The 13,397-nt window shown below is 36.2% G+C and overlaps 2 protein-coding genes across 4 annotated transcripts; one reads left to right on the top strand and one right to left on the bottom strand.

The window, feature by feature from the left end:
- Window positions 1–696: 696 nt before the first annotated feature.
- On the bottom strand, window positions 697–8,664 carry LOC113649434 (testis-expressed protein 26). 3 transcript variants are annotated; one of them, XM_027157230.2, is made up of 10 exons: window positions 8,532–8,664; window positions 5,834–5,891; window positions 5,344–5,501; window positions 5,149–5,255; window positions 4,623–4,704; window positions 4,263–4,425; window positions 2,393–2,525; window positions 2,086–2,241; window positions 1,063–1,218; window positions 697–867 (listed from the first exon to the last, which is right to left on the bottom strand). In XM_027157230.2, exons 4-10 carry the CDS (start codon window positions 5,159–5,161, stop codon window positions 731–733), a joined length of 840 nt encoding a protein of 279 aa, XP_027013031.2. In that variant the 5' UTR covers window positions 5,162–5,255; window positions 5,344–5,501; window positions 5,834–5,891; window positions 8,532–8,664; the 3' UTR covers window positions 697–730. The 3 variants fall into 3 exon arrangements, with proteins under 3 accessions (XP_027013031.2, XP_047676460.1, XP_027013032.2); XM_047820504.1 differs by having other exon boundaries at window positions 5,149–5,219; XM_027157231.2 differs by lacking the exon at window positions 5,834–5,891 and having other exon boundaries at window positions 5,149–5,219; window positions 8,532–8,660.
- Window positions 8,665–8,709: 45 nt separating this feature from the next.
- On the top strand, window positions 8,710–12,039 carry hmgb1b (high mobility group box 1b). The gene is made up of 5 exons (XM_027157234.2): window positions 8,710–8,842; window positions 10,715–10,871; window positions 10,985–11,130; window positions 11,216–11,390; window positions 11,472–12,039. Exons 2-5 carry the CDS (start codon window positions 10,725–10,727, stop codon window positions 11,598–11,600), a joined length of 597 nt encoding a protein of 198 aa, XP_027013035.1. The 5' UTR covers window positions 8,710–8,842; window positions 10,715–10,724; the 3' UTR covers window positions 11,601–12,039.
- Window positions 12,040–13,397: the final 1,358 nt, after the last annotated feature.

Genomic DNA, 13,397 nt, shown 5'->3' with positions numbered 1-13,397 from the left:
CAAAGGAATTCAATTTGATTGATCATGAATTATTCAGTGTATTACTGATCTGTAATTTATTATTTTAAAATATACAGTATTATTTGGGAAATAATACAAATTTTTTTTTATATATATTTCTTATACAAATTTATTTAATACAAGAATTTATTAAGGATTACAACTGTTTTGACTAACGACTAACACGTGCAACATTTTTTCCATATATAGTTACAGTACATTTAACGTTATGGATCATATATAAACTGCTGTGTCCTAAATATTCCTTTAAATGTTAATAAGAGAGAGAAAAAAGGACATTCACATGTTTAAAAGAAATTACATATCCCTATTTATTATTTATAATACTTGTTGGAAAATGTAAAGTTACAAAGCACTAACTCCGTAAATGTAAATGTCAATGACTGTACATGTTTTGTTAATATGTTTGTGTCGAAGGTAAAGTATCAGCATAAACCCTTAACAGCTGCCAGAACATTAATCAACACCATCTACCCAACTAAGAAACAGTGAGTTACTAACTGGCAAGGAACTGACTACATGTATGTATTTCTGGTGAATGTTAATATGTGCTGTAATGTGCAGGCAAAACATACTGTATGCTGAACATCACAATCCATTGCAAAATAAGCAATTTATTATTTTTCTTGCACATACACCCCCCCCCCCACACACACACACACCCACACCCCCCACACCCACCCACACACATGCACACCATGAGAATCAGTCACAGAGGCCCAGGCCAGACGGATATCCTGTCTAGCACCGCAGGAGGTTGCGTGAGTGCCACTGGCTCAATTATTTTTTTTCCTTGACCAGGGGGACTTGGGGTTTTCTTCAAAAATGTTTGCAACACCATTTTTTCTGTTAAATGAATGAAATGAAAGAACCCTGTTTGAAAACACAGCCATCTTGCCCATTATAGATTACTACATTTTAAATAAATTCACATAACATTTCAATGAATGTGAAAAGAGAAACCAATGGAATAATCATGCAGAGTGTGCTTATTACAAAAGATGTGTGATGTACACATTATTCTTAAAAAAAATTGTTCACCCTTTTCAGGTAAATGTTTGTAGAAGTGCTGGAGTTCATCAGGCTGAAGAGATCTGAGCACTGAAGCAAAGTCTGTGGATTTGCCACAGAAATGCCTGTCGTAGGTAGACTTCATGCTTTCCTGGGTGTGGATATGCCTCGGAACTACTGCAGGGACTTAAACATAAAAAAGGGGAATTGAATTCTATACTATGCATATAAAATCAAATTTAAGAAATTTAATCTAGCTACTATCTAATTTAAAACAACCATAATAATAATCTATATTTATATTGCACTATTTTTATGAACAAGAAAGAAAGAAAGAAAGAAAGAAAGAAAGAAAGAAAGAAAGAAAGAAAGAAAGAAAGAAAGAAAGAAAGAAAGAAAGAAAGGAAAAAGAGTAAATTAAACAAAGTATTCATCATAAGCTCTTTCTTTCCATCTAGGAAGATTTGATAGACTACAAATTGTATAAAAATACAATAAAGTATAATAAACGTTAATAAACGTTAATAATAAACGTAACGTGGCTGCTTACCACATTTTTAAGCTAAGTATTAATATTGCAATGCTGTTAAATTCTGGATTCTGACTGAGAAATTTCCTATAACATCAGCTCTGACAGTTTATATTAATGTATTCAGTATAATAGTAAATGTGTCTTTAGCAGCTTATACTAGGACTAAGACTAATCATAAATGGATTAAAAATGTGTTGCTATTTGACAAAGTAAAAGTGTATAGTTTTTTGTCTTATTAACTTCAACAGAAATAAAACTGAGGCAGATTGATGGCTGTTTATACTGTAGCTGCTATAATGTAAATATTACAGGGACTAAACTTTTTCCAGGTTCCAATAATCAACTTCAGGATGTTATCAGGATGTTAGCATTCATCACATCAACACTTCTTGTTGATTATTTTCTCATACATTCACATTAATTTATTTAGTACATTTTTTAATTTTGAAAAACAAAAATGCTGTTTTTGGGGAGCATTATAACATAATATATTTTGCATTACATTAGTTGCTAAATTTTACCTATCCCCTTTGTTGCCTCACGGTGGGATATATTTCCCTGAAATTCAGGTCTCTGAACGGGCTTACGATAGTTATATCTCATCTCAGTCTGGATGCTCTGGGGGACCTCTGAAATGTGCTTAACAGGATTTAGGGCTCTACGTTTCATCATGATGCCTGTAGGTGAGAGAAAATATGGCACCAAAAACAATACAGATGCTGCATGATGGACGAGACAAAATGATGAACCAATGACAGATATAATATACATAATATTAAATAGTAAAATAGCATGACTATTTAAGTATATTAAGTATTTGTACTGTACCTTGAGGGATGCCCAAAAAGTCTTTTCTGTATGTTGACTTGTACTGAGCAGACAGAGCGTTTTTTACTTCATCCTCTGGTGGGGGGTTTTCACAAAGCTTCAATCCAGGGGGAAGCCTCCATACCATAAAACCCTGAAGGTGATACCATTTTACGATTTTGTAACTAATGCATTTAGCTCTGTATTAATTCTGCATTTGATTAAAATGCGTATTTTTTCTGAACCTCCCAATTTAAAAAATAAACACAAAAAAGTCAAAACTCTCATTTTCTACTCAAAATGTTCTCCTCCACCCTAAGTAAGCTAATGATTTCAAATCAACAATGCTGCTCACATCAATAGTAAACAAAGCAGCACTTACTTTAGACATACAGAGATCTTTTTAAAAATATATAACATTTTGCCTTGAGACAGTATATACTGTATACATCATGCATGACAGTTAGCTGGCTGTACTGTTACAAACAAAAGTTAAACTGAAAGCATCCATGCTTTTTTTTTTTTTTTACTACTTTTTGGTAGATCAAATTCATGGAGGTTGAAAACCATGCATTTCAGAGTTCTGACTTCCCACTTCTGACTTATATATGAGTATAGAGAGTTCTCTCACTCACAGTATTGATTAATCTCAATCCTCAATTTATCAGCTATTTCAATGTTATTGGTCAGAACAGATATTATTAAGTGGTGCTCTATTTTCAGGACAGCAGTAACACAACGTGGATGCTTAAATGAGTGAAAACAGAAGAATATGAGTGTTCTTTAGCCACTTTCATGCCACTGCAGGAAATTTCATAACCACTATATCAGTATCACTGCTCTGAAAATAGTCTATCAACCAAATCATATCTGGCCTTGATGTGGTTCCATACTATTGACAGATGGGGTACAGAGGGCTCCTGTGCTCTCAAAGTGGGAGGGATTTGATCTTTTAATCAGATTGGCACTGGTCATTCTGAGCTTGTGAATGTGAAAGAGGGGAGAGAGTGCTTTCCTACAATTAGGCTGCCCTGAGACAAAGCATGAGCAGTAGCTGGCTTGTTGGGGAGAATTAACCACTGGCTCAGAATTGTGACAAAACAATCCTGCAAAAAAAGTCAAGTCCGTTTAAATAGTTTTTTATTGTCATCCCACTACATAAATAATTTGGATACATTAGATCAAACTATCATTTCTCCAAGACAGAGCAACATAAAAATACAGTATCACAGCACACTAGACATGAGACTAAAGTGCAAATGCACAACAGTGTGACATGAGTACAAGGCAATAAATACACAGGGGAATAAGGAAAGATGTAAGCCATACAGAAAAGCTATGGCTATGTGCTGTAATCTATTGTGCAGTGTATTGCAATTTATTTAGCACCAATATAGGAAGCAAAAAGATTTACATTTAAACATAATAAGAGTACAGGGGTGTGGGGCTAACACATTTTCCATAGTATGAGATCATCTATGTATAATGTGCGCCTCACCTATTATGATTTAGCAGACTCCATAATCCAGAGAGAATTTATTTCATTTGTACAACTAAGCTGTTGACTATTAAGGGCCTTGCTGAAGGGCACCACTCAGTGTGAGCTTGGTGGGCTCATGATTTGAACTCACAACATATCAATCAGTAGTCCACTGCCTTAACCTCAGAACTATCACCTGATTGTGGGTAACTAATAAGTCATAAATATTGTTATACATAGATAAATATTCTTGTTAGCATACACAGAGAGATTTGTTTGTACGACTTCAATATATTTCGGGGGTTTTTTTCCTTATTTTTGTGAACTGAAGTATGCTGTAGTTTACACCTCTAAAAGTACACAAGGCGTTACTGCAAAAAAAAAATAGGTAAATGCCTTTTTTTTATTCACCTGGCTTGGGTGTGGATTGTTTCTCCTGTTGCCAGAGGCTGTCCCAGTCCGGACACACTCAGGCTTAGATGGAGTTTTCCAGCAAAAGTCTTTGCTATATGCAGTTGCACCAATGGGTCCGTCCAAAGCATATGAATTTCTATAGGCCCTGGAAGTAGGTGGCCTAACACAGTGACATATCAGAGACACTTGTTGAGTTTGCAATATTTATAATTGCAACAAAATACTCTACTATTCATTTCTCCTGTTTTCATGTCTGAGACATGTCAAACCTTTTGGCAGCATCCACAATCAAAATATTACACATAATTGCTCTGTAATAAGGTTTATGTATTTCATCTTTCCAGATGTTAGGCTTACCGTAAAACTGGAACCGGTGTACTTGGTCTGCTTATAAAATCCCTTTTCTGTGAGGTCTCATACGGGTCCCATTTTCTGCCATCTTTAAAATGATATTCAGTACAATGCTCATCTGACCATGCTCATCTGGCTCTCAGGCCACAGGATATCCAAAGACAGAGGTCTAGTATTACTACATGTAACCTTACTGAATCTAGCAATACTCTCTGAAATAAAGCTATTGACATTTTAGGAAATCCTTTGTATCTTTTTTACTTTTAGCATGTATACCCTTATGCCTGTAAAAATCATGGTACATAATTATACCTTTACACTACATGCAGCTTCCCGGGTAAACGATATACACTATACTTACAAATAAATCGTCCCTTGATGGTAGCACCTGAATGTAGTTTAATATCTTCATTTTTGAGAATGAACATGACTAAATTTTAACATTTAAACACTTTTAACATTTAACATTTTTTTAAATATATTATAATACAAATAAACAATTAAGTAAATAAAACAGCTTTGAAAAACTAACCACTGTTGGCCATATCTTTTTCCTGGATTAAGTTGTTGGGTCACCTCTGGATCCTCTTCTGTAACAGATGTCTTAAAGAATTGTGGTCAGTTAATAACCTTGAGTTTCTGGTGCATGAAGATAGAAAATTAAAATAATATATATCAATATAACAAAAGATAATGTCTGTGGGTTTGTTCTCTAGGGATTCTTTACCTTTTTTGAACTGAAACGAGAAGTGCGCTGGTGCAGTGGAGAGAAAGTGCAGTTGTTATAGGAGACTAATGACAACAACAGAGAGGGTGCTGAGAGACTGGTGGACTGCAGGGTTGCCAGATTGTGTGGTCGAATTCACTATGAATCTTCCCTATAGGCTAGAAGTTAATTACAGATCTGTTTCAACACAGCAATTCTGACATTTTTAACAGTGCAAATCCATATTGGTGATGTGGTTAAAAAGAATCTACTACAAAATCAAGTTCTAAAAGTTAAATTAGAGTCAACTAAATCTTGTCAAATTACACACACACACACACACACACACACACACACACACACACACACACACACACACACACACACACACACACACACACACACACACACACACACACACACACACACACACACACACACACACACACACACACACACACACACACACACACACTGTCTACAATTAATGTCAAATATTCTATATCCATACCTAAATATTTTTTTCTAACTATAGTCGACTCCAATTAATTGTTTGTGTGTGTCTCCACCTGGTGGTTAGAAATGAGATTGACATATTATTTACTCCACTGAAGGTTAGAACTCCTCTCATAATGAAATGACAACGTGTTTCTTTAGGACATTATATAGAGTTACATTACATTACATTTACAATTACAGTCCAGTGTCACCCAAATGAGGATGAGGTTCCCTTCTGAGTCTACTGTAGATCCTCTCAACTTTTCTTACTCATATCTTCTCAACTCATAACTATTTTCCTCTTCTTAAAAGTGCTATACAAATAAATTAAATTGAACTGACCTTTTCACCTTGGTATTTATTGTTAAAAAAAACATTAAAAAGACAGTAAAAAAACAAAACAAGCCTATTGACTGGATGTTTCTCAAACCTAATTATTACTTGCTAGCTAGCAATAAATTTACATATTCTGACACAGAACTATATACACTATGCAGCCAAGGTGTGTGGACATGTGACTATGACATCAGTATTTTTTGGTCTTCTCCAAACTGTCCTCACAAAGTTGGAAACACACAATTAATTAAGATCTCTGTCTATGCAGTTTAAATTTCCCTTCATGCCCGGCCTCTTCACCCAACAACAGTACCTCACCTCACTAATTTAGGTCAATACCAATGAAAACGTATGAGCGTAACTTAAATGTTTTATATATATATATATCAATCACAGATCACCACAACACATTATGAGCAGAATACGACTGTGTGAAAATTTCTCTTTATATAAATGTGTATACAGCAAAATATTGCTTTTTTTTTAACCATCCTTTAAAAAAAAAACTTCTCACTGACAAAACAAAATAAGTCCTGGTAATATTATTTACAGTCTCTATGTTTTACATTACTGGATTACGTTAGTGAATCAAGCAGGTCAAAATGTAAGTAATGTAAAAAAAATTTACATTAGAAAACAATAAAATAATATACGAATTTTTAAAATACAGTTGCTCTATATAGTACTCGAGAGATTTGGTCAAAATATCTACAATGATTATTTAAATCAACAATCTAGGTCTGATTCATTCTGTGTTCATGAACATGTTTTATATCAGGTCTAGATCTTAGAGATGCAATCTGAATTTTGGTATAAATTTTGTTCATTATTTTTGTGTTGATATTATTACTAGTCTTGCGGTCATAATTCTGGTAGCTTTTAGACCTTTATTTTAGCTGTAAATATGACTAAAACTTTTCTTGTAGAAATAAAATTAAAGATATGTAGAACAAAACAAACCATGTGATTATACTGTTGCCTTAAGTGTATTAAATGATTGAGGAAACCTTGTCTTTTGGTGTAAGGGTCACTCAGGGTCCTGGGATTGGAGCTTTGAGAAAACGAACAGGGATCATTCAAATGTCAAACCTACCTAAGCATTAAAGACCTCATCTAAATGTGGTCAAGTTGTAATCTTACCAACTTCACCTATAACTCGATGTTTTGTGTGACCAGATCAACAAAGGTCTGTTGCTGTGGTAACCCCAAACCACGCCCCCTGACCATGGTGTTCAGGCTCTGGGTTGGTGCATTTCTTTACTTGTTTATTGATCATTTATTTATTCTATGGTGTGGAATGCTGGTGCAGCAGCATCTCTACTGCAGAAAGGAAGAGACTGGACCAGCTGATCAGGAAGGCCAGCTCAGTCCTGGGGATTCCTCTGGACACTGTACAGGAGGTACAGCAAAACTGTGGTAGCAAATAGTAGCAAAACTATCATCATTGCCGGAGAACGACTCTCACCCCCAGTATGAAACGGTTTCAGCTCTGAGCAGCTTTTTCTCCCTGCTGCTATTAGACTTTACAATCAAAGCTGCTCCCAGTGAACCAGTCACCATAATACACACTGTTATTACTGTTTTAACCGCAATAATAAACAATAACAAAGTATTTTAAACAACATGTGCAATAACAGAAATTTTTAAAAACGTGCAGTATTACCCGTGTGCAATAAACATCTTTTATTACATTTTGTTTTGTACATACTGTATATTATATTATGTCCCCATTCTTTTTATATATTTGCATCTTATTACTCTTGGCTACTGTAACAGTGAAATTTCCAAATGGTGGGATCTGGTGGGATCCATTCATTATCTTATTTACTACACATTTGCCATAACCAGTAATTGTGTTTACTACTGATCCATAGTATGAAGTTGGTATGTGGGATGTGGTAGCTCAGTGTTTAAGGTGTTGGGCTACTGATTGGAAGGTCATGGGTTTGAACCCCAGGTCCACCAAGCTGCCAATGCTGGGCCCCTGAGCAAGTCCCTTAACGCTTAGTTGTAAGTCACTCTGGATAAGGGTGTCTGCTAAATGCCATAAATGTAAGTTCATTAATGATGCCATTGGGATATGTGTAGCAAAGTATATGAACATTAAATCTTTAATTTTTTCAATTTTTTAAATTGTGAGTAAACAGTAAGATATTTATTTATTTATTTATTTATTTATTTGCTCTCTGGTAATAAAAGACCTGTTCAGAGATTTAGTATTTAAATCCACCACACAACATCACACAGAACTCTACTGTGTGCTCTTATCTTCCAAAATGTACATCACATGCCTTCACATGCCTTCTTCAACTCAATAGTTAACTGTCTAAGTAACAGTGTGTATGTGTATGTAGCAGGCTACAGCTACTACAAACCTGTATGTAGTCTAGCATTGGACTGGAGACTTTTTCAAGTTAACCCGCCATTCAAAAAAGTGTGACGTTTCTTCGACAAACCAACCAATCAACGCTTGCCCCTGCAATGGCCTATAGGCCGCCTTCAGCCAATCGAAAGCAGCTCGGACTTGGCGGTAGCCAATAGAAACTCTTCACTGTATTCCGTATTCTCTTGGGCAGAAGGACACAGACACGCGCACTTGGGATAAGCGCGCGACGCTGTTGTATTGTACTTCAATCTACTAACACACACAGAATCTCTACGGATACAGGAGTCAAATTTTCCCTTGGTGAGTTTGTTAACATGTCTGTATATATTTAACACGGATTCATTTGTATATTGTTTAATCCCCGTGACGTTTTCCGAAGATTTCCTTTGTTAGGAGGATGTTTGGTATTCAAATAGCCGGCCCATCTTTTGTCAGGTTCAGTGTGCCGTTAGCCGCCATTCAGTCTGTCAGTCACTTTATATCTCTAATGTTACTCTTGGTTTTATAAACGCACAAGGATTCACTGTAACGTGTTACGTCGTGGCTGAATGTACGATTTTCCCCAGCGTTTCTAGCTCAAATGAAGTTTTCTCCGTTTTTTTTTCCTCCCGATAGCGCATTAGCATAGCCTGTTAGCATCGACGCTACGCACCGCCGGCCATTTCAGTTAGCTGCTAAGCTACCGGCTGTGTCCCAAATGGCTCCGTGCTCCCTCTCTAACCGCACTACGTAACGCATTGATATAACGGCTCGTGCACCCTAGATAGATCAAAAGCGTGTCCGTTTGAGATCGATCCATTGTATGAAACGGGGAATTACAGCTTTTTAATATCACATTGCTGCAAACGCGGTATATTATTTAAAAAAAAAAAAAAAAAACATATATATATAATACAAAAATATGTAGAATTAAACGTTAAAAAATGCTAATTTTTTCAGGTTGATTTTAAATGGAAATGTGTTTTTGTAAGTCAACAACGTGATATGGCTGAAATTCAGCGCGTCATTGCGTTTTAATGAGTGGTGGGGGGGAATGGGGGGGATGGGAGCGCCCGATCCTGAAAACATGTTTATTTCAACCACAATCAAGGATTGTGTGGGATTTAACAGTGAAATATTTTTACTCAACGGAACTAGTGCGCTCAAATCGAGTCTTTGGGGGGGGAAAAAACAAACAAAACAAAAGGAAAAAAAACACGATGCGTGGATTTATTTGCTTTGCACACATAAAGGCATGAAGCCATATTAGTCCTATTTGAAGCTCTTCTCGCATTGAAATGATCCAGTACCACATTTCAGGTTCACTAGCTTTGTCCTCCCACTTCTAGCTGGATAATATTGATCCAAGCTAGGATGCTGAAACACCCCCCACCTCCCTCACACACACACGCACACACACCACCCCTTCCCCCAATGGAGCCAGTATATGGCACGCAGCCATCTAGAGACTGCAGACGGCTGAACACTTCTCATTGAAAATCTGTGCTTATTACATGTACTGGAAAGGAAAATGCTTATATACTGATATGGACGATTCTGACTGCATATGTTATACATGTTCCTTGTCATCAACAAAACCATCCAAGACGCGAAATCGATTTTGGTCCACAGGATTAGATGATTAAGAGGGAATGACTTTCACGCATACTGCAATCCCCCCCCCCCCCCCCCCCCAAGAAAAAGCAAGAAATGTTTATTTTAATAAAACACCAGAGTCTGGTCTCTTTTTTCATGCTTAAATGTTGTTGTTGTTGTTTCTGAAATGGTGCAACGAAATGGCTGAAATAAAGTCATTTAATATTCAGCTGAAATGTAAGCGTTCGTAAATTAGAGGTCGATCTCATCTTGCACCCCGAGCTCAAGACTGTCTTTATGCATTGTACATGACTGGAATGAAAAGCATCCTCGATTGGGAGAGAGGTGTTGTTTAAATAATGTTACTCGGTTCTGCGTGTTTTTAAATTATGTTCCTTTTGTTCCATGTCTGGTTAAAAATAAAGGGGGGAAAAAGGTTCGATGGTCTTATTAGCTGGCCAAATTTTACTGGACAATTATTTATGAATGATGTCAGTGGTCTTATTGAACTTGATCTTAGTGATTTTATTGAATTTGCTTATTAGTGTGTAACACAGGTTCTCTTATTATAATGTTTTTACGAATGTTTCTTTAAAGATTAGTCAAGATGGTGAAGGATCCAAGGAAGCCCAGAGGAAAAATGTCCTCTTATGCTTATTTTGTGCAAACCTGTCGTGAGGAGCACAAGAAAAAGCACCCAGATGCTTCGGTCAACTTCTCCGAATTTTCCAAGAAGTGTTCAGAGCGATGGAAGGTATATGATGGATACCAGAAATCTTTTAACTTGAACCTAAATTTAAAATTTTAGCATATTCTTAAATAGTCCTGCTAATTTGAGATGTCTTATTAGGGTACTTTTCTTCACAGACCATGTCACCCAAGGAGAAGAGCAAGTTTGAAGATATGGCAAAGCAGGATAAGGTCCGTTACGAGAGAGAAATGAAAAACTACATCCCTCCCAAGGGGGAGAAGAAGAAGCGGTTTAAGGACCCTAATGCCCCCAAGAGACCTCCGTATGTGCTTTTTACCCAACACACTGCCTTTGTTTATTCACATAGGAATTGTCTTTAAAATCATACGTGTTCTCTTACTGTCCAGGTCAGCGTTCTTCATTTTCTGTGGCGACTATCGGCCCAAGATCAAGGGGGAGAATCCGGGTTTGTCTATTGGCGATATAGCCAAGAAGCTTGGAGAGATGTGGAACAGCTCCTCAGCAGAGGTGAAGCAGCCTTATGAGAAGAAAGCAGCCAAGCTGAAGGAGAAGTATGATAAGGTGAGTCTTTATCTGAGATTTGGCATGCTTGAATATGTTCACTTACTTGGGAATATAAACCAATATTAAATATTTTTCTAGGACATCGCGGCATACCGCACAAAGGGTATTGCAGGACTGTCCAAATCAGATCCGGGTGATGATGATGACGAGGAAGAGGATGAGGAAGAGGATGACGATGACGACGATGAGGATGATGACGATGAGTAGATATTGATGAGGCCTGGATTTTCATTCATGACATAAACCCAGTTGTACACGATTCACATCTTCAAACGTAACACAACAGAACCAGTTGTTAGGCGTGTATATGGGACGTTTTTAAGATGTACAGTGTTATTCTCCTTTTGTAAAGTTAACACTATGTGTCTTCAGTTTTTTTCTTTTCCCTTTTGGTTAGTGGTAGCTCTTGCCTGAAGCAGTTTAAGGTGGAGGAGAACTGTTTCTCTGAAGGTGCATAGCACAATTATACAAATTCCGTAGATCTGTAGTGTATTATCATATTATTTTTAAACTATTTTTTTCTTTTTGTATTTGCTGTCATAAGGTACTTTAACTGTACTTTGAATACCACTCTAATTACAAGAATGCAGCTTTGTTTGACATTCAAGAATGTGTCCAAAATAAACATTTTCTTTTTTTAAAAAAAGTTTCACAGCTGTCTTTTGTTTACCATGTTGCTGTTTGTGTGCATTGAACATGTGACCTCTTGTGAGCTGATTTTAGATGGGTGGTTTTCACACTATAAAACCATTTTTGTTTGTTTATTCCTTAGAAACTGTTCTAGTAGTCATATAATTATGGTTTCTTTCTCCACCCATAAAATGTCTTCTTACTTTAAACACAATTAATCTTAAACATGCTATTTTAGTTGCCTTTTATTTTGTGTGTCAATGCCTGCTACAACTTGCTTTAAACTTTCTGCCTAATATAAGTGCAGTTTTGGATCATCATGCATTGGGGCATATGAAAAGGGAGGTGCATACTAATTAGGGTATCATTATGTATTTTATTTTATAAAGTAAGAGAATAATCAATTCTGTAATTGATGTAATGAATATGCATTACAAATCAATCAAAATAAACAAGCAATACATCTCAACAATAGATTTCTTCCAAGTTGATTGATTATAAGTATTGTTTGTGATGACAAGGACTTTTATGCAAATAAGGCTTTGTCTACATATGCATTAATTTGCATAATTAATACAGGTCAAAATCTATTCAAATCTAGCCTTTGATTATCAAATATTTCATATTTATTTCTGAATGAATAATAGTGAAATAATTTCTATCGTTTAACCACAAGATAAGATTTGTATACTTTTACAAATGAGCTATTTTACAGTATAAACTCTTTATGCTAATGCAACTTTTTCAGAAATCATTTGACCATTTCCATATAATTAGGGATAGAAATGAACATGATTTGTTTTTGAATGTAGCAAGAAAATGATTTTGTACACTAACATGTACTACACTAACATGTACACTATTTAGCCATAATATTAAAACCACCTCTTTGATATTGTGCAGGTTTCCGTATTGTGCCAATAAAACACATCTGACCCTTTGAGACCTGACCACCAAAAGAGCTCTGCAGTGCTGTTGTATTTGAAACTAAAAGATTAGCAGCAGATCCTTTAAGGCTTGTACGTTGTGAGATGGAGGCTTCATGGACCTGACTTGTATGTCCAGGACATCCCACAGATGCTTGATCAGTCTAAGATGTGGGGATTAATCTCCTTGAAGCTGTTTCTTGAAGCATTTCTATACAATTTTTGCAGTATGCCAGGTAGCATTATCCTGCTAAATGAGGACACTGCCATTAGGGAATATTGTTGCTATAAACAGGTGTACTTGGTCTCCAGAAATGTTTAAGTAGTGCGGACTGGTCTGAGTAACATCAAGAGGAATGCCACGGACCAAGGTGTCCAAGCATAACATTACTCAGGACATCATACTACCTCTGCTGGCTTGCTTTCTTTCTATAGTCTATCCTGGTGC

The sequence above is a fragment of the Tachysurus fulvidraco genome, chromosome 11, assembly GCF_022655615.1.
Source record: "Tachysurus fulvidraco isolate hzauxx_2018 chromosome 11, HZAU_PFXX_2.0, whole genome shotgun sequence".
Taxonomy (NCBI): domain Eukaryota; kingdom Metazoa; phylum Chordata; class Actinopteri; order Siluriformes; family Bagridae; genus Tachysurus; species Tachysurus fulvidraco.
Note: the sequence above shows the minus strand (reverse complement) of the source record. Positions and strands in the feature narration are given on the sequence as shown.

Excerpts from the sequence above, each read along its gene's own strand:
- LOC113649434 (XM_027157230.2), bottom strand. Across the intron at positions 4,426-4,622 it reads ACACCGGTTCCAGTTTTACG|GCCACCTACTTCCAGGGCCT; the intron begins GTAAGCCTAACA and ends TCACTGTGTTAG. Across the intron at positions 868-1,062 it reads CAAACATTTACCTGAAAAGG|AAAAAATGGTGTTGCAAACA; the intron begins GTGAACAATTTT and ends TTCATTTAACAG.
- hmgb1b (XM_027157234.2), top strand. The coding sequence starts at position 10,725 with ATGGTGAAGGATCCAAGGAAGCCCAGAGGAAAAATGTCCTCTTATGCT. Across the intron at positions 10,872-10,984 it reads AGTGTTCAGAGCGATGGAAG|ACCATGTCACCCAAGGAGAA; the intron begins GTATATGATGGA and ends TTTTCTTCACAG. Across the intron at positions 11,391-11,471 it reads TGAAGGAGAAGTATGATAAG|GACATCGCGGCATACCGCAC; the intron begins GTGAGTCTTTAT and ends ATATTTTTCTAG.